Source organism: Parasteatoda tepidariorum, chromosome 2 (assembly GCF_043381705.1).
Source record: "Parasteatoda tepidariorum isolate YZ-2023 chromosome 2, CAS_Ptep_4.0, whole genome shotgun sequence".
Taxonomy (NCBI): Eukaryota; Metazoa; Arthropoda; class Arachnida; order Araneae; family Theridiidae; genus Parasteatoda; species Parasteatoda tepidariorum.
Genome location: NC_092205.1, coordinates 62,638,235 through 62,657,435, shown reverse-complemented (window position 1 = coordinate 62,657,435; position 19,201 = coordinate 62,638,235). Strand labels below are relative to the sequence as shown.

The window sequence follows — 19,201 nt, the reverse complement described above, 5'->3', positions numbered from 1 at the left end:
TTTATATTTAATACCAAACAATTTTGCAAATAAAAAAGAAGAAAAAATCTCTAAACTAATATCCAGCTAAACTGACATCCAGCTAAAATGACCCACAAAAGTTTTACAAAAAACTGATTCTAAAGTTTCCAAAAGTATATTCGAAAATTCACTGTTTTCCTTTTCCAATTTAATCTTCTTAGAACTGAAATCTTTTGTGCAGATTCTCTAACCGAAGTAATTTATTTTTTCAAAAAAATTATAAGCAAAAGGTAAAGCAATGAGCTTTTTCGATTGTTCTTTTAGAAGCTTTACCAGTTTTCTTTTCCTTTTGTTTGCCGTGCATGACAAATAAACTTTATTATTTATTCAATACCATGTATTTTTCAAGCTAAACAAAAATAAAAAAACTAATTAATAAAATTTAAAAAAATGGTTGCACAACTATGTTATTATTAATTTATTTCTTCACTTTGTATCAGTGTTTTAACGCATTATGCTTACTAGCAGTGCCGGTGGAAGACCTTTCCAAGACCCGGACGATACTAAAAACGGCTCCCTTAACATAATTTTGGAAAAGTAATCTTTAAAAAAGATCCTTTAAATTACCTCTCTGGTGTAGTCATAATGATGTATAAAATTGCTTTTTATGCTTTAAAAAACAATATTACTACCAAAAAGTTATAAAATTCTAAATCAACCCAGAACGGTGATTTAAGAAACCACATGGTGAAAACAAATAACAATTAACGATTTCAAGGTTAAAAGAAGAAAGTCATAAGTTCTAGTATTCTAATATAAATATCTATTAAAAGTAATATTTTTAATGAATGTAGTCTTTTATGGCATAGAAATATATAAGCATGAGCATTAAAAAAAAATTTTTTTTTTGTGCTTTAGCAGACGCTAATAGATCCTTCAAAGCCAATTGTTTCTGCTGTTTCATTTTCGATAGAAATTATTACTAAGGAACCCTTTTGTGTACATCTTAAATAGGTTTTTATAGCTTCTATTTTGATGAAAGAACGCTACTGGGATTGTTAACAAAATAATTAAATAATCCCCAAGCTTGGAAAAATATTTTTTAACTTGTTGCAGTCGAGCACTGAACGGTACAGCTGTTCAACGAGGACCGATACGGCACACCCTCGGTCCCTCCACAGGCTGATCAAAGTTGTCACCCACCCTCTCACTAACCGATGCCGTCCATCGGTTGACTGATCATTAAGACACGGTTCCCAGCAGATCACCGAAGTCAAGCATCACTGGTTGCTGCCAGTGTGCGGGTAGGTGACCACTTGGATCAGTCTGCGTAGGGACCGAGGGTGTGAGGTATTGATCCTCGTTAAACTGTTCTACCGTAAAGTGCTCGACTTCGCGTGTAGGTCGTCGGGCTACCGAAGCGTGGGTGCTATCCCCTGTGCAGAGGATCAAAATTGTGATGGCATCTCTTCGGATCATCCTCAGGGATGTTTCCCAGACCGTCACCAATAGCCCATTGTGCAGCTCTAGTGCGACGTAAATGAACTACAACAACAACAGCATCCTCTTGATGTTGCGTCCCTTGGCCTCCAAGGTAAGGTCACTTCCTCCGAGGTACGGATAAAAGAGAGAGGATACAAGTAATAATCCAGTATTGGACAAATATGAAGATAGTAGAATCCATTATTGAACAAATAATGGCAAGTTCCAGAACCGATAAAAAAAATTTGTGGATTCGAGAACCGATTAAAAAAAAAGTGAGTTTGAGTACTGATTAAAAGATAGCAAATTCAAGTACCAATAAAAGGATAGGCTTGGAAACTTTTTAAATGATATCCGGTTAGAGTTACGATAATGGATTCAAATATTGAAAAAAAAGGGAGTTTTTAAAAAAAGTATTCAAAAGATAGTGGGTTCGAATAATGTTCAAATAGTCGAATTGAGATAGAGAAAATTTAAAAAGATCCTTAATTTTCAATTTTAATTTTCTGAAAAATGTTCGCATAATTTTGTTCCAAATTGTGAATTTTGCATTCTGAAATTACTTAGTTTGAAATGATATAAAAACTTTTATACTATACAATGATGATACAATGTATTAATTTTGATGAGTGTATAATGTATGAATTTTGAACGTATCACTATACTCGATAGTGAGTACATGGCGTTTTTAAATCCGACTACATTTGTTTGGTAAGTATTTTGAGTATTTGATACGTTCAAAAATGACAAATAAAATATTATTAAGATATCGCTCATAACAGAAATGGCTTACAAGTCATTTGTCAAATTTTAAGAACAATAGCACACATTAGGACACCACAGAGACACCAAGTTGAAGGTGAGACTTGAACCCGCTATCTCTAGGCTACAAGGTCCGTTGGGTCACACAGTTCAGTTGATGAAGAGGAATTATATGCTTCTCGCTTTTATCCTCTGTATCCTGAGTTATTTCAAGTAGGATTTCCTCGCGAATCGCCCTACTTGTTTCGGTAGAGAACACAAAATATTATAAAAGAAATCCGCGTACACAGTAAAAACTATACTATCGCTCAAAATTATCTATCAAAACTATACTATCGCCCAAACAATCGTGTGAAGGAACAATTTTTTTTTCACGTTAATACCAAATAGAGCTTTCATAAGAAATTTATAGGATCTAATAATCTCAATGTCTATAAAACTGAATTTTTTATAATGGTAAGAGCTTACAACAATCTCGCCTTTATTCAAACTTTACGTTAAATATGTACTTTCGCTTTCGAAAACACTAACGTGTATACACTTATATTAACTAATATATATTGCATGTTAGTTGCCTTCAATGATGCTATGAATTTACAGTAACAAATATTAACTGTTAAAAAGTATTTTATTATAGTGAAATAATGATTTGTTTTTAGTGTTAGAACTAACGAAATATACATTTTTGTTTATGGTCTGATTTTTTTTTTTTTAATTAACTAATGATCGGTCGATCAATTCAAAAATGACTCAACCACTTATGGAACTCCTTTAACCGAAAATAATTTCAAACAAATTTTTTTATTTTGTAGTCTAAAATTTTGAATTTTAAGGCTAATAAAACATCTATAACATACAAAATTTAAGTAACATCGAACAAATAGTTAGTCAGAAGGGAAAAATTAAACAAGATATCTTTTCAAAATCTTATTATTCAAAAGCTATTCTACCGATTTTTGTTGTTGAAAATTATATAATTTGAAACGTAAAAATTATTCTACATATTATTTTCGTTAACGTGTTAAAACCGCGTATCGTTAAAAGCGTTATCGAAATCTGTCAAATTATATTTTTGAAAAAAGCGTGTGTACGTACATTTACATCAAAACCTGTTTGATTTCTGTTTGAAATATGAAGGTCCTTCTAATAAACGTCTTTCAAATTCAGTGTTTTTCCGCAATCAGACAGGCTTTAATGTTTCATTCAACTGTTTCCTTCAACTGCCATTTGACAAGTTTCATTATTGTTTGTTTTAATTTCATAAAGCATAAATTTACAGCGCATAATCTATAAATTCTTTAAGCTTCACCTTTGTTAAGAAATAAGGAGTAAAAAAATAAAAAAAAATTATGNGATCAAAATTGTGATGGCATGTCTTCGGATCATCCTCAGGGATGTTTCCCAGACCGTCGCCAACAGCCCATTGTGCAGCTCTAGTGCGACGTAAATGAACAACAAGAGCTAGTTTTTTATATAATAAAAATTTCAGCTCTTTAATGACATCGGAAATTTATTTTCGACGATAGTTTTATCTTAGGTCTTAATTCACAAATATTTGTACAAATAAATGATGTTTAAATTTGTTTTATTCCACGAATAAATATTTTACAAATGCATAAATGTTTTGTTGATCTTATATTATAATATCAGTTAACAAAAAATAAATCGTACCCAAAACATGATAATTTTTACATATGTCTTATTTTATTTTTAATTCAGAAGCTTATTATGAAGTGTGAAAAACTGATATTTAAAAAAATAAAAGATAAATAACACACTCGGTTTCAGCTACTGCTTGATAAATGTCGAGTTTAATTAATGTATTCATTTTTGTATAAATTCATTTTCGGTGAATTTGTAAACTAAAACCTTTGGCCCATTTTTATAATCTTTACATTTCGGTATTGTACATGTATACGGCATGTTTAAAATTTATATAATAACAGATATAAAGAATAGCGTAACAGACGACAAACGAAGCTGTTGTTCTCTATTCAATGACAAATATTTAAAATTGGCGGCTACTTAGTTAAGAAACTACAGTTTGTGACGTCACCAAAAAATCTCGGTAATCTCTCAACTGTCTTATTTCTCAGTTTGCTATGTTTATCTCGATGTGAATTATCACGATGTAAAGTGCTTAGTTTTTTATTTCTAATAATTACTGGCTAAATTTAATAGCTGGCTGGATAATTTAAATGTGAAAGCTAAATTTAATAGCACATAGAAATATAATGACGGAGAAAAATAAAATATGTTTAAAAAACATCTGTACTCGATAGTTAAATTATGATGATAACAATAATAATTTAAGTATTATTTAACTGAAAATTTTGACTGGTGGTAAGGGCAAACGCAAAAGCTCTCTAAAGAATTTTTAAATTATTTACGTTTACCCCTTGTACGGTTTTACAGACATTTCGTTGTAGGAATCCACTTCAACTCTTGTTTCTACCCCACGTGTCACGCGTCGCAGAATATTTTTTTGGGTATATATTGTACAATACATCGTATTTGAGAGTCCCATTGCATTTGGGCTAACCGTGGGAAGTTTTCGTGGTGTTCTTCATGCTTGAAATAAAATTTTCCTGGAAATATAAGCTAAAACCACATGCAGGACGAAAACATTCTGTAAATTGATTTGGTATACAGCCTCTATACAACCAACCAAAAACATATCCCAAAATGAATTATTTAGTGTTTAGAAATGAATAAACTTTCGATCTGTAGTAAACGAGACAAAGGCAATGTCTTGACTGAATATCTATTTGTGGAATCTAAAATCTATTTCGAAATCTGAATATCTGTCATGGTGGGGGAAAAACTACTGAATTAGAAAATTAATATTTTGACTACTGAAAATTACTATTTTGACGACTGATTACTACTGAATTAGAAATATTACGGATACGGAATTCGAAAATTACTATTTTCTAATTCCTAAATTAGTTTTAAAGAAAACACTAGAATAATTAAAAACGTTATATAGCAGGTTTATGATGTTAGTGAACTCAGTCCGTTATGGAAAAAATCTCGATTCTGCCTATAACGAATTATTTACTTTCCGTATATATCCTTTATTTTTTCAAGTAAATGTGGGTTTCCCTATTCTGAGAAACCGTTGTGATTTTTTTTCTATCTTTACATCTTTACTTTATTTGCTTATTTATTTTGTTACAGTGTCAGACTTAGTTAAGTACACTATACGATCTTCTTGTTTTTCTTTCTTGTCTTTTTTTAATTTTATTTGCGTAATATTATTTGAGTTTGGCGCAGAGTAACCTATACTGATTATTCAACCGTCAAATCATGATTTACACGAGTTCTTGAATTTTTATTCTATTTCTAATATTAAAAAAGGAAGAGTGTCAGTATCGTGAAAATATACAGCTCAAATAGCACATTAATGAGAGATGAACGAATAATAATAATAATAAGGTAACATTTTGATAACTTTTAAAAATGATCTAACATTTATAACTAATTTCATATAAATGGCGCTATTACTTATATTCACAAGTAATGAAAGTAATGGAAAAAAAAGTCAGTAAATGAAAAAAAAATTACTGAAAGTAGCTGTTTTTAGTACTTTTGGTTGAGTGTTCCTTTAATTAAAAAGGGTGTGGTCTGCTTTGGGAATACTGTTTTTCCCCATTTAGCAAAATCAATAATTTCTTTCACAACAAAACATTTACAACTGTGAAACTAAAATGTAATTCATAAAGAAAACAATGATTGGGTAAAAAATTATACTCGCTGTGGAATTAATGTTTGTACATTTTAATATTTTACTTGTTTTGAATTTTCAAGAATTAGCCTAGTATCATTGCATTTCGTATGGTCTTTCGTGTTTATTTTTTTATGAAAAAAATGGCTTTTATAATTTGACTATAACAAAAAAGTTTAGATTATTTCAATAAAATTACTTTACACAAATATAAGAATTCATGAAGTAGTTTTATTACTTTTTAAATATTTTTAATATTTATAAAAATACACAATATATTTAATGTAAAAATTCATTAGAATTCACTCTTCTCAATGCTGATGCAAAAAAAAAAACTTATATAATTTTGAAATCACAAAAGAAATGCATTAAAACTCAATTTCCCAATCGATGGTACTTGAAAAGCTCACAGCTGGCAAGCTAAAATAAAAATAAAAAATTTCGATTTAATTTTTTTTTCTCGTTATGAAGAACTTCAACTTGAGATTTAACTGTTTCAAGTAGAAATAATAATAATTTTTTTTTTCAAAAAAGAAGGAAAGAAACTATCTAGTGGTTTTTAGGATAGAACAGAACTTCAGAATGAAAAGGATTCCAGCTAGAAAAAAATCGTAAAAACGTTTTGGTCTTTTTAATTTGTAATCGAATAAAACTACACACTTGTAATTCTAAAAATTATTTTGCTTTCAAAATGAAATGCTTGAAAGCAGGTCGTTAATCGTTGAAATGCTTGAGGCAGAAGCTTTCAAATAAGATAGCAGAAATATCTGGCATTTAAAAATAATTAAAAACATATTCAGTTAAATCCTTAAATTTCTAAGATTTATGCCTGAGCAGTTTAGAATACATTTTTTTAAATTTTGTCCCAATTAGTCAAACGTTGAATTTTGGACGCATTTGCCTTCAATTTTCAAACATATAGGCTGATATATCACATTTTTTAATTGAACAAGTAACCTTCTCAAAATAAGAGTTCCAGGAGTAGTTATACAATATTTGCGTAAAACTATAGCCGTGCATATTGGGCTATTGGCGACGGTCTGAGAAACATTCCAAAGGATTATTCGAAGACATGTCACATCAATTTTAATTGTCTACAGAGGGGATGGCTTCTCCGGTTTGGCAGTTCGACGGCCTGAGCGCACAATCGAACATTTTAATGAGAACCGATGCCGCACATCCTCGATCCCTTCGCAAGTGGTCACTCACTAGCTGAAACCAGTGATGCTTGACTTCGGGGATCTACTACCCAGCCTACATCAACCAGGGCTTTCCCTGGAGTTGATTTTACCTCTCTTGCCCATTATTCCGACGTGTTGCCATGGATCGTCACCAAGCCTACCTTTGTGAATAATCTTTTTTCTTGCTGAGTATTCACGTGCGCAAACTTTGAGTCTACAGTATTCCCGGGATACCCCCTAACGGGGGAGGGACGAGGTTAAGCTTTGATTTTGGGGATCTACTAAGAACAGTGTCCTACTATTAGTCCACCGTAGGACTAAAGCATGTGCAAAAATAAAAAATAAAAAATTGCGTCAAAATTCCAAGTTTTTTAAAAAATTTACTTCGTCAAATTACAATTAATTTAGCCTACTAATATTTGTTAGTACTTTAATACAAACTTAAATCCATTGGTCATTTTCTATTTGATTTTTTTTTAAAGTAGAGGGGGGAAAAACCTGAGAATTTGTGATTGAATTTTTATGTCTAACACAACGCTGCCGTCTGTTAAATTTGGCAAACTTCCATACACTAATGTCCTTAGAATAGCCAATTCAAGTAGGACAGTCGTTCGCATAACAACCAATGACCTATCTTGGAAATATTCCACGTAGTTCTTGGCTTCTGACCAATTATAAAAACTAGATATTATTTTAGAAAATGCTGATTAAATTAAATTAATTTCTCCCTGAGACTAATTTATCTGGCGTCGCTTTTTATTAAATTTCTGCACTATTTTACAACTAGATGTTAGCGTAGGAAAAATGTAAACATTTTAAATAACTCTTTAAAATGAAAAGCGTGTTTTAGTACTAGCACTAGTTTTTGCTATTTCTATTCAAAAAAAATTTTTATTTGTGTCATTTTTCTCCAATTGTAATCGAATATACAGAGTGATGTGTACTGATCACCCCAAATATGTATTTTTAGAGTGCTTGCCAAAATTGAAGTACAAAAAATATTCACATTAGTGGGTGAAGTAATATTGCAGACGTAAAAATCACTAAAACGCGATTGCAATCAGTTTTGAATGAAACGGGATAAAAAACACTTCAAAACCAGCTTGTTTGACTGACGAAACAGGGGGCAATTTGAAGCCAATTAGTGAAAATTGCCTGGAAGCTTCATCCAGCAATTAAACTGGTTTCGATGTATTAAGCTGATCTTTTCAATAATAATTTGTCAGAATGATTAACATTCTTTTTTTCAAGTTTAAACCTCATTTTCCGATACCATATGTGTGTGTCTACTTTTTGGCTTTATTTTCGACAAAGATTCTAAAATTATAAATTAAGGGTTATTCTAATGAATAACTATTTTAATTTTTAGTTCCATTATGTTTTTTAATTTAGTTTTAAGAAATGTTTATGTGTCAATTCTTTAAGTATGACTTGTGTTTAAGCAGACCAAAATACATTATAAGAAATAAATTGACATACGATGTTTGGGAACGACATTTACTTAAATTGTCATGACGCACGATTTATTTTAAGTATTTTAATTTCACAATTCTTCATTCAAATATAATCGTACTGAAGAAAATAGAAATATGACAGAAACACTACATAATATATCTTTAAGTGCTAATTATTCAAATTTACTGTATCAACGAAAAGTTTCCTTTTATTGTTGTTAGAGGGCGCAGGGGACCCGTCAGGTGAAACTAGAGCCGCTGAATTCGAAAGGAATCACAGTACAGGAGCCTTTTTGCTTTTAGGTGAAATTAGAGGGTGAAATGAAACTTCAAGAAAAGCATCGTGATGACGTCAGAGTGGATCATCGTCCTGAAGTATTTTCGCTCATATTTATGACAAAAGACTTTATTTCAGCTTCTAATTTTATTAGAATTATTTTCATTTACATTTATTGAATTAAAGATACATTCAGGAAAGTGAAATCTCAAAAAAGATAAGCATTTCATTTGTCGGCTTTTAAGAAAACTGAAGCCAAAAACTTAGGCATATGTTTAAAATGTTTCATACTTAATTTATTTCTATTTTGTGTTTAAAATATGGTAGGACATAAAAAAATAATATGCAATTCAATAAATTTTAGCCTCAGTTACATGCCGAAATTTCTAACAAGTCGTGCCATAAAATTATAAGTCATTTACAAGCAGGTTCAACAAAGTTAGTGAGCTATGATGATGATACATTGAAACATATTTACATATTTTGAAATGTGAATTTAACTGAAAAATATCACGCCAGGGACTTTTTTTTATAAAGATATTAAAACTAGAGGATAAATATCTGCTTATTTTATATCTATTTGTGTGACAATATTTTATATCTGATTGTATGACAACAACTTTTTATGCTTCACAAATTTTAAAAAATGAGTGATTTGAATTGGTCTGTTGTTTTTGTACTAAAATAACATCTTGCCTGATATATTTCCTCTCAATATCATCTAATATAAATATTATTAACGTGTATATGTTAATAATTTAAATACGTCTATGTGACTGTAGAGTTTTGATTAAATTATTAGCTCAAAAAATAAAGTTGGTTACTGAATACTGATAGAATAGTTGTACATGAAAGAGTTTGTTTAAATAATCTGAAAACGTTTTTCTACCAATATGAATATACCTGAAAAGAAATCTAAAGAAAATTTTAAGATTTGGCGCACAAGCACTCCTAATTCAAAAACTTCAATTACCCAGACTTTCCCAGTATTGGAACGTATTAGCTCTCTCAGGCAACCGACCAGTGACTTCGCCTCAAAAAATTCTTTGAATCATTTGAAACGAATTAAAAAGAAAAATAAACGAATGGAAAAGAAATCAACCACTATTGTCAAAGATAAATTTTGTGAGGATATTGAAATCTCTTTTTCAAGTCTTAGTATTGATGCGAATCCTAAAGTTACGTACTCAACTCCTGTGAGGCCACGTCTGTTTAAGCCAAAGAAGGTATATGAGCGCCAAAAGATATTCAACAGATGCAACTTTGATTCTAAGTATGATTCAAGCTTTTTGCAAAAGAATTGCATAAGTTTTTTGAATCCTGAACAAGATTCTCGAGTGAAAAGTGCATATTTTAAGGATTTGAATGAAGTTAAAGTAATTTCTAAATTGAATTCGTTCGGAAATGAAGAATTAACAAGTAGCGTGGAGCATGGTATGGTAAAAGAGTTGCATAGTAAAAGAGTTTCACTGCTTGGGAAAAGGAACAAAAAACTACCATATAACAAAATAGCTTTAGAACAATCAAAGGGAGGCCGAATAATCAGTGCAGGTGTATCGTGTGGTACTTCTGAGATTAAAAAAAGTAGCACAGGAAATTGTTTCAGAAAAGTATCTAAAACAGGAAAAAAATTGAATGAATTGAAAATTGATGATACAGAATCAAGAGTATCAGCGGAAGATGGAAAAAATAGTGATCGTACATCGTATGGTACCTTTGGGAGGAAAAAGAATATCAAAGAAAATGATTTTGAATTAAACAGAGAAAGCTGCAAGAACACATTTGAAAAAGAAACTGAAAATGAATTTGAAATCGATGATTCAATATCAGAAATGTCAAAGGAAGATGGTATTATTTGTGCTGGGACATCATTTGCTACCTCTGAAATAGGAAAGAGTTGCACAGAAAACGGTTCAAAAAAACTAACTAATAAAAGTGGAAAAAAATTGAATGAATTAAAAATTGATGATACAGAGTCAAGAGTATCAACAGAAGATGAAAAAAATGGTTCTGGTACATCGTATGATACCGTTGAGATGGGAAAGAGAAATAAACAAAATGATTTTAAATTAAACAGCAAAAGAGAGAGTGGCAGGAAGGCTTTTGCAGAAGAAACTGAAAATAAATGGAATGAATTTGAAATTGATGATCCAATATTAGAACCATCAAATAAAGATGAAGCAGTTAGTCCCGGGGCATCTGAGATCAGGAAGAGTTCCACAGAAAATGGTTTTGAATCAAATGTTGGAAGACAAAGCTGCAAAAAAGCCTTTCAAGAAGAAATTATTAAAATAGGAAACAAATTGAATGAGTGTGAAATTGACGATATATCATCGGGAATGTATGGAGGTAATTTGAATTTAGATAGTTCTTCAAAATATAAAAGTTTGGAACGGAACCGATCGCATGTCTCTCAAGCTTTTCCAGTGTGCATTTCGATTCCAAAAAGCCATTCTTGCAGTGAAGCAATGCAGTCTCTTAAAATTGCCTTGGACGACTTATGCATCAAATACATTGACGGCAGACAAAGCTTACAAAGACTAGAAACGAAAAAAGTAAAGACCAATACAAAAGTTGCTGATCATAAAATAGCCAAAAATTTCAATGTCACTGTTGATGATAAAGAAAAGAGAAACAGGAACAATGGAAATAAAGCAGTGAAAAATAAAGCATTCGACAAGGTAAAAAAAAGTGATCGGTTTTCCAAAAACAGCTATTCGAAAAATGCATCTGCTTCAATAAGTAAAGAAGAAAAGTTGGATATAATTAATGATTTTAGAAATGCATGGGAAAGCTCAGATATCATTACAGATTTCGCCTCTAAGGAATTACCTAAAGAACATGAAAGTACTGAAAATGTCAAAAAGTCAAAAAGTGGTTCCTACTTAATTGATTCACTGGGTGCCATATCCGAAAACTTTTCAAAAACTGGAGAAACAATTAACAAGACACGCATCAATAAATCAAAAGAGGATAGTTTCAAAATACCAAGAGTGGGGAAAAAACGAAAAACAGTTGCCAAAGGTAAAGAAAATAAAGGGAATAAAACACAAGACAAGTGTTTACAAAAGATTAGTAAGGCTAATGATTCAAATACACGTGAAGACTCTTTTACATATCCTTATTCTTCGACGCCATTTGCTAGTCCGGAAATTGAAAGCAGAACCATGCCATCTATTTTCCGTGGATTGTCTCCAGTAATTGAAGAAAATACTGCCAAAAGAGAAAGTGAGAAATTTTCTGAGCCGTCCGTTCTCTATAATAGCCATACTTTCAGCAAGAAAGAAATGGCTCTCAGAAGTTCTAAGGAAGATCGACTTTGGTCATCAGCGTTTGGCCACCATCTCACAGCTTCTGATTATACTTGTTTCTCCCAATTCAATTCATGTTCCTCAGACTCTGAGCAGACAAGTAAAGAGTCTAATAAAAGCATCTTCCAGTCACCAGTGTATCGATCGCCTGTCATCAGTACTAGAGGGTGCCAAAGACGTGCTTGCAAGGACATAAACTCAATGGAAGAGAATTCTGTGAAAAGTTTAAATGGCATATATGGCAAGGAGATAGAGAATAAGAAAAATGAATTTGAGTCTGATGCAGTAAGACAGGGAATAAGTATCCAGAGTCTGAAAAGCGAGATTCAGATTTTAACAGATTTAAGTGATCCTTTTGAGGAAGTGTCAAACTGGGAACTGTGCATTGAAAAAGTTAGAAAGCAATAGATTTAGAAGAAGTTATTGAACACACATTTTAGTTTTTTGGTGCTTAGATTAAATTACGCTCAAGAAACGCTTATTTAACTAAAATTTATAAAGGAAAAAATTAAAAACCTCAAAAATTTTCTCAACTTGATGAAGATAATATCTTTGATATACTGATTTCAAAATTTTATTATGATATTTTTCATTGTAAACTTGAAAACATTAATATGTAAGTTGGAAGAAAAGAAAGTAAACCCTATATACAAGTGTTCATTCAAATCAATTTTGGCAAAAATTTCACCTGAATTACAAGTAAATATTCTTATTTACTTGCCATTTAAGGCTGTAATATAACTTAAGAACTAATAAAGAATTAATATAACTGCTTCACGCGAAAAAAAAGGCATCGTAATATGATATATAGTAAGGTCATTGCTCTTTAAATTAGTTGATTTTTCTATGATAATCATAATACTACCTCCCAGAAAAAATGTGTATATTAATCTCAAATCAATCAAATGAATTAAATATCACAGAAAGTTGCAAACCCACTTCGTTCAGAATTTTTTATTAGATAAAATTAAATAAAACCTCGTGATATTCTGCTTAATTATTTTAAATTGATTATAATCTGAAATGACTGATTTCGTTAAAAAATTTGATTTTGTGTTAAAGGATTTTTTAAACAGTTTTATTTTTTTGTTACCTAAATGAAAGAAAATATATTTTAATTGAACAAAACCAAACAGTACATGGTTTTAGCTAGAGTATAGTATAGGATATAGATAGTATAGGAGTCTTAGTTTCAGCCATCAATATTAAACGATGAAGTCATAATAAAATCAATTACCAATTTTCTTAGATAAAGTATCACAAATTTAACTTGGTTTCTAGGATTCTATTTTTTTTTCTCGCTGTAACTGTTTTGGCTGCTTAACTTAACATCTAGCTGCGTAAAAACAATAAGAGTTAGAAACTAAATATTATTTCAGAATTATTATTGCAGGTGTGCAGAAAATGTACAAGGAGTACAATGTAATAAAAAAAACTAACATTCGACAATTAGTTCGAGGATTATTAACTGTTAAACTTGACGTAAGAAATATCTTACATTCCGCACTACAGGCCGTTTGGTTAATCTGTAGCCCGCTGAAATGCAACTACCTAGTAAAAATTCGACGTTCTGAAAGATCAATTTTTATTTATGAACTTCTTAGCAAAACTTACTAATTTTCTACATTTTATTTTTATTTGTTTATTTTTGAGAAAAGATAAACATTTGTTTTATAAAATTAAATTTATAAAAAAATTTTTGGTCAAAAAAATTTATTTACATCAATGGATTGTAAGTTATGTAAAGTTTCAATGTTCAAAATATTCCTAACGAAAAGTATTGAAGCAGAAATCAGCATGGAAGCTGTTGCTTTAAGGAGATTCAACTTCTTCAATCTGTTAATTCTTTCCTAAAACTATGGCTGGTACAATTATGGCAGAAATTAGCTACTCGATTTTAAAACGCTTTCTTTCATTTTTGAGTAAGAAAGATAAGATATCTCAATGTGTGGGTATGAGTTTTTTGAAATAAATAAATAAATAAAAATTTAAAAAGATTGTTTCAAAACATATTTATTGTAAAATTTTTATATATTTCTTTCTGGGGGTGTGGTTAATATAATCCGTGAATTGCTAAATTTCATTACTAATGTTGAAGTATCAGCAGCCTACAACTCAACTCTACAATACTTGTATATTTTGATTAGATATGTTGTAGTTCGAATTTTCATTAGGCTTCCAAAATTATTGTAAATATCGTAATTAAAGCATTTTCCTTTTAAAAAATTCCACAGTATTTATTTCGAATCTTTTAACAAGTTTTCTGAAATAAATAAATAAATAAAAATTTAAAAAGATTGTTTCAAAACATATTTATTGTAAAAAATTTATGTATTTCTTTTTGGGGGTGGGGGTAATCCGTGAATCGCTAAATTTCATTACTAGAAACATTCATTACAATGAATGTAAACGGGAAAAAAAAAAAAAAAAACTTTTTATATCCTTAGTTTTGTTGCCACCATTTCAGTATTTTAAGGACCTTACGAACTTTGTTTAAAAGCAGCCTATTTTTCGCCTATTTCTTCAGTTATAAAAAAAATATTGTGAATTATATAAAATTGTGAATGCGTATTAGAATTACCATACCCTTTACATTTTTTAGACACTTTTTTAAACAAACTTTTTTTGCCTAGAAGACTCGACCAAAGCTGTAAAAATTATTATTCTCAAAGTTTTGTATATTATTATAATAAGTTAAGTAAATTTGATTTTAGTATGAGATCCACAGATAAATGAAGTAAAAACAACGTAAAAAAACACAAAATCAGATTATAAGTTCATGTGCTCAAATTCTAAAACCTTGGAAAACTATAACTAATTTATAAATTGATACAATTTATTTTTTCAAAGAAAAAAGTATTTTTTAAAAAGAAAGTAATCTTTGCTTTTTGATCGGAAATCAGCTCTAAAAAGTCTATTACCTAGAAACTTCAAGATATTCTTCTATTAACTATTAATAACTAAACCTCTCCGTGCAATCACAATACGTTATTTCATTATTTTTTGTTGTTTGAACCTTGTTGCCTAGCAACGGAGTAAAATTATGTTTTGCTCTCGTGATTAAGTTTATTCTCTATGGATGTGTTAAATTACTCGTTTGTAGTGGCAACATTGCTTGGTTGTTTTGGGGACTATCACCAAATATATATCATTAGTTCAAAACTAAAACAACACTTCTGCACTCACTTCTCATTCAAATAACATGAGAAGTGAGTGCAGAAGTGTCGTTTTGGTTTTGAATCAGAGATATAGCTTCCTAGCCCCCCAATTTACGATCCAATCTTTTCGAACTTTTCCTACCTCTCTTAATTTGAGGGTCGAGAATCCAAATAAGCGGAAGAAATATATATGTTTATTCAGAGAAAGGGCGTTTTTGAGTCTGATTTTGTAATTTAGTTAATCAGTTATCTCTAATTAAATAGCATATTTGAATTTAACCCCAGGAATCATTAAGATTGACTCTTAATGCGCGAAAATTCGATCTATAGAACGAAAGTTATTCAGGATGATATCTTTTTCATTTTTCGCACTGTACAAGGCTCCCTAGAAGTTTATCAAAAGCATAGAGAATAATTTCGCCATGTCATAATCTTAAATAAAGGAAATGTGCATTTTAAACTTTATTTTTATTAATATCTCAAAATAGCTGCTTGTATCAAATCGATGGTGTATTACAACTTTGTAAATCTTTTTTTATCTTCTCCCATATTGTATAATTTTTAAAACAAAACCGGTAACTGTGCATTTTTTTTTCCAAGGCGTTGTAAGCAGTCTCATCTTGTAGCACATAGCCTCTTTGCTACACCTAGACACCCCTATCATACTTATAGTTTTGAAAGTTAAGAGCGCGTATATAGACATATTGGTAACCCGTACTTAATGTAATAATTATGAAATTTTTGTAAAATGTATTTTAACTGTAAATATACGAAAGCTTGTAAATTGTAAAAAGCTTTATTAAGCTGTCTGCTTGCAAGTTTAGCAAATATACGGAAAAGAGTTCAGTAAATATACAAATTAAAAACATACCAGTGACTGATGAAAAATGCTTTAATTTAAAAGACATATACCAAACACACTTCTTTAAAAAACTACAACAAAAATACAATATTTTTATTATCCTCGCATGCTTTAAAATATGTCAATTCAGGATTTAAATTATTGATTAATAAAGACAGAAGAAGCGAAAATTGTTCATTTATAATGTAATTAATTACATTGGAAAACAATTTATTTTATTTTTTATTATATTTTACTTTTTGCTTAATTATTTTGTTGCATGAGATTTTTTTTAACAAATCTTAGATACTTTCGAAACACTAATTTCAAATCTGCAATCAGTTTCTCTTTTCGAGCTTCTGTTTTCTTTTTCGTTTTAAATGACATTTTAGTCTTTTTTTTGCCGAAATGTGCAAGTTTACAAACGTTATATATGACAGGGGGTGACATAAATATTGCAAAAAATTTCAAGGGGAGTTAGGGCACATCATTATAATAAAAATTGCAAAAAAACCTATACCCGGAAATGTCGTTATAAACTAGGTCCGCTTCTCTATTATGAGCTGTTTCTTCGTGCGCTTCTGAACAGGTCATAATAGAGAAGCACCTCTAGACGCCTAACTTCCCTCAATGTTTGTTGCAACATTTACACGACATTATTGCTAAATATAACATTTTTAAACTTGTATAGTTCAACAAAAAATAGACTAAAACTTCCATTTTAAAAACAAGTCTGTAGCTTTAGGAGCAAAACCAATCTCAAATTTGAAATCTCTACTTAATCCGAATAAAGCAATATCAAGTATTTGTATAAATGCCACAAATAAATTATCGCCAAGCACAATTTCAGAACCTTATTTTCGGTAGAAGATAACAAACCGTTTCTGAGGACCAACTGTTCAACTCCATATCTCACAAATATCACTTCTTTAAAGAATGTTACCGGATCAATTTTAACAACCTGATTTTAATCTTGCATGGTGTTCTTTAATCACTAGTTCAAGCATAGTTTTTTAAAATTTTCCACAAAAAGGAAGATTTTTTTTTATTTTGTGAAAAACATTAACTCTTTTGTTTGCAAGAAAAACTAATTGAATTAACTAATTTAAAAGCATGCAAACAAATACAATAAAACATTCAGAATAACGATTGTGAAAGGAATTCATTCACAAACCGTATTACAGATTATAAATAAATAATAAATGCAACATTATTACAGAAATATGTACAAAATGATATCAAAAATATCATGTTGTCTGCGTTATTTTTCAACATTTGATTCACTAAAAACAGCTATAACTACAGAGTGAAAATAATTTTCTTACTAGCTTCGCAGTAACTATTAATAAGTTTAGGTATAGTATAGTTGACCCTAGATATTTAAATAGTCGATTAATACACAATCGATTATTGATAGTTTTAAACACTATATAAAAAAATCACACTTTCAAAAACGGCAATAATTTATTTTCTCCATTTTGCATATTTCAAAGGAAAAATATAATAAAATGTCTCTTAATTAATTTTAATTAATTAATATTAAATAAAGACATTATAAAAATATGTATGTTTTCATTTATAAATTATGAGCTAAGAGTGGGAGGATGAGTTTTAAAATCGTCACACTTTTTATCTAACTTACCTAGGGTTAACTTGATATAGAAAGTCCAATAGCCCCATAAAAAATATATTTTATCTCGATATGAGATTTGCCAAAACCAAAAGAAAAAAAACTTGCAAGCAAACATTTAATTTCCCAATTGTACATGTTTTACAGTAATCTAAAAATAGCGAATTGTAAAGTTAAAAATAGCTATGGACTTAATATCAACCCATGAAGAGTAATGGAAAAAATTGCAAAATTTAGAACAAGTGATTTGCAGTTAAAAACGACAAAAAGAAAATAATAAATGCAGTTAAAATTTCGTGTGAGGTTTAAAAATTCTAACACAGTTAATTAAAATATAAATAAATGTCATTTGCGACAGTGAAATACTTAACAAGGATGAACGACGACAAACAAAATCTGGTGCAAAAGAAAACATCAACATAATTCGAACGTTTCAGACGTAAACAAAAACATGAACAGCCATTTTTTTTTAAACATATTGCGCACAAATCCTGCTTCATATAATGCACTTCAAATTTTTTAAAAAGAAAAAAAGACAATGTAGTCTTAAAGGCAGGCCACACACTGAGGAGGTCATGTGTAAGATAGCATACAGGTTGCGAATTCCAATAATTTTGCGTTAGAATGCGCAGAGGTAATGTACACATGCTTATGCAAAAGCATGGGAATCTGCCTCTTGTATGTCTCTTAGTTAATGCTTGCCTCCCCCGTGTGTAGCTTGCCTTAGTGTAAATTATTAACGATATAAAATAAGGCACAAATTAGTAACCATTACGATCTGAAGTTTTGAGCAAGTGGATGAAGGCCATCAATTCAGGGTTTATTTATCACTACACAATAACCTTGATTTCACAGTCCTAGTTACCTCAGAGTTGTTTTGAGATGAAGAGTTTGCTGAGACACACGATATCAGGTTAACACACCTGATGCTAATAGTTTTCAATATACTATGTATTGAACTTAAGTCTTAGCAGCCATTTGAAATATTGAAAGACTTATAATACTAAACAGTTTTTCTCATAAAAAGTAGCATTTTTATCATAAATAGTTAGCACTTTAACATAAACTTCGATCATTTTCTTTCCCAAAACAAAAGATAGAAGAGTTATTCCCCAAAAGAGAACGCACAACAATAAGATCACGTGATTTTTTTTTTAGATAATTATTCGATATCCCAGTATCAACTTCTTTTCGCCTCAGAGAAATATATGAGAACTAATAATATCTTAAACTTTATGAATTATTTGTTTTCATGAAAAGCACTTTGCATAAGAAGGAGATAATTGATACTGCATGAATATTTGCTTTCATAAAAAGCACTTTGCATAGGATTAAGATAACTAAGCAATTTCCAAATCATACAAAAATAACAATAAATTTTCGGGATATGCCATTTGCATACATTTCTTTAGATATA

General features: G+C 30.1%; 1 protein-coding gene across 1 annotated transcript; it reads left to right on the top strand.

The window, feature by feature from the left end:
• The first annotated feature begins 9,737 nt into the window (after positions 1-9,737).
• LOC139427289 (uncharacterized) lies at positions 9,738-12,563 on the top strand. Its single transcript, XM_071188420.1, has one exon. The coding sequence runs from the start codon at positions 9,738-9,740 to the stop codon at positions 12,561-12,563; it is 2,826 nt and encodes a 941-aa protein (XP_071044521.1).
• Positions 12,564-19,201: the final 6,638 nt, after the last annotated feature.

Excerpts from the sequence above, each read along its gene's own strand:
- LOC139427289 (XM_071188420.1), top strand. The coding sequence starts at position 9,738 with ATGAATATACCTGAAAAGAAATCTAAAGAAAATTTTAAGATTTGGCGC.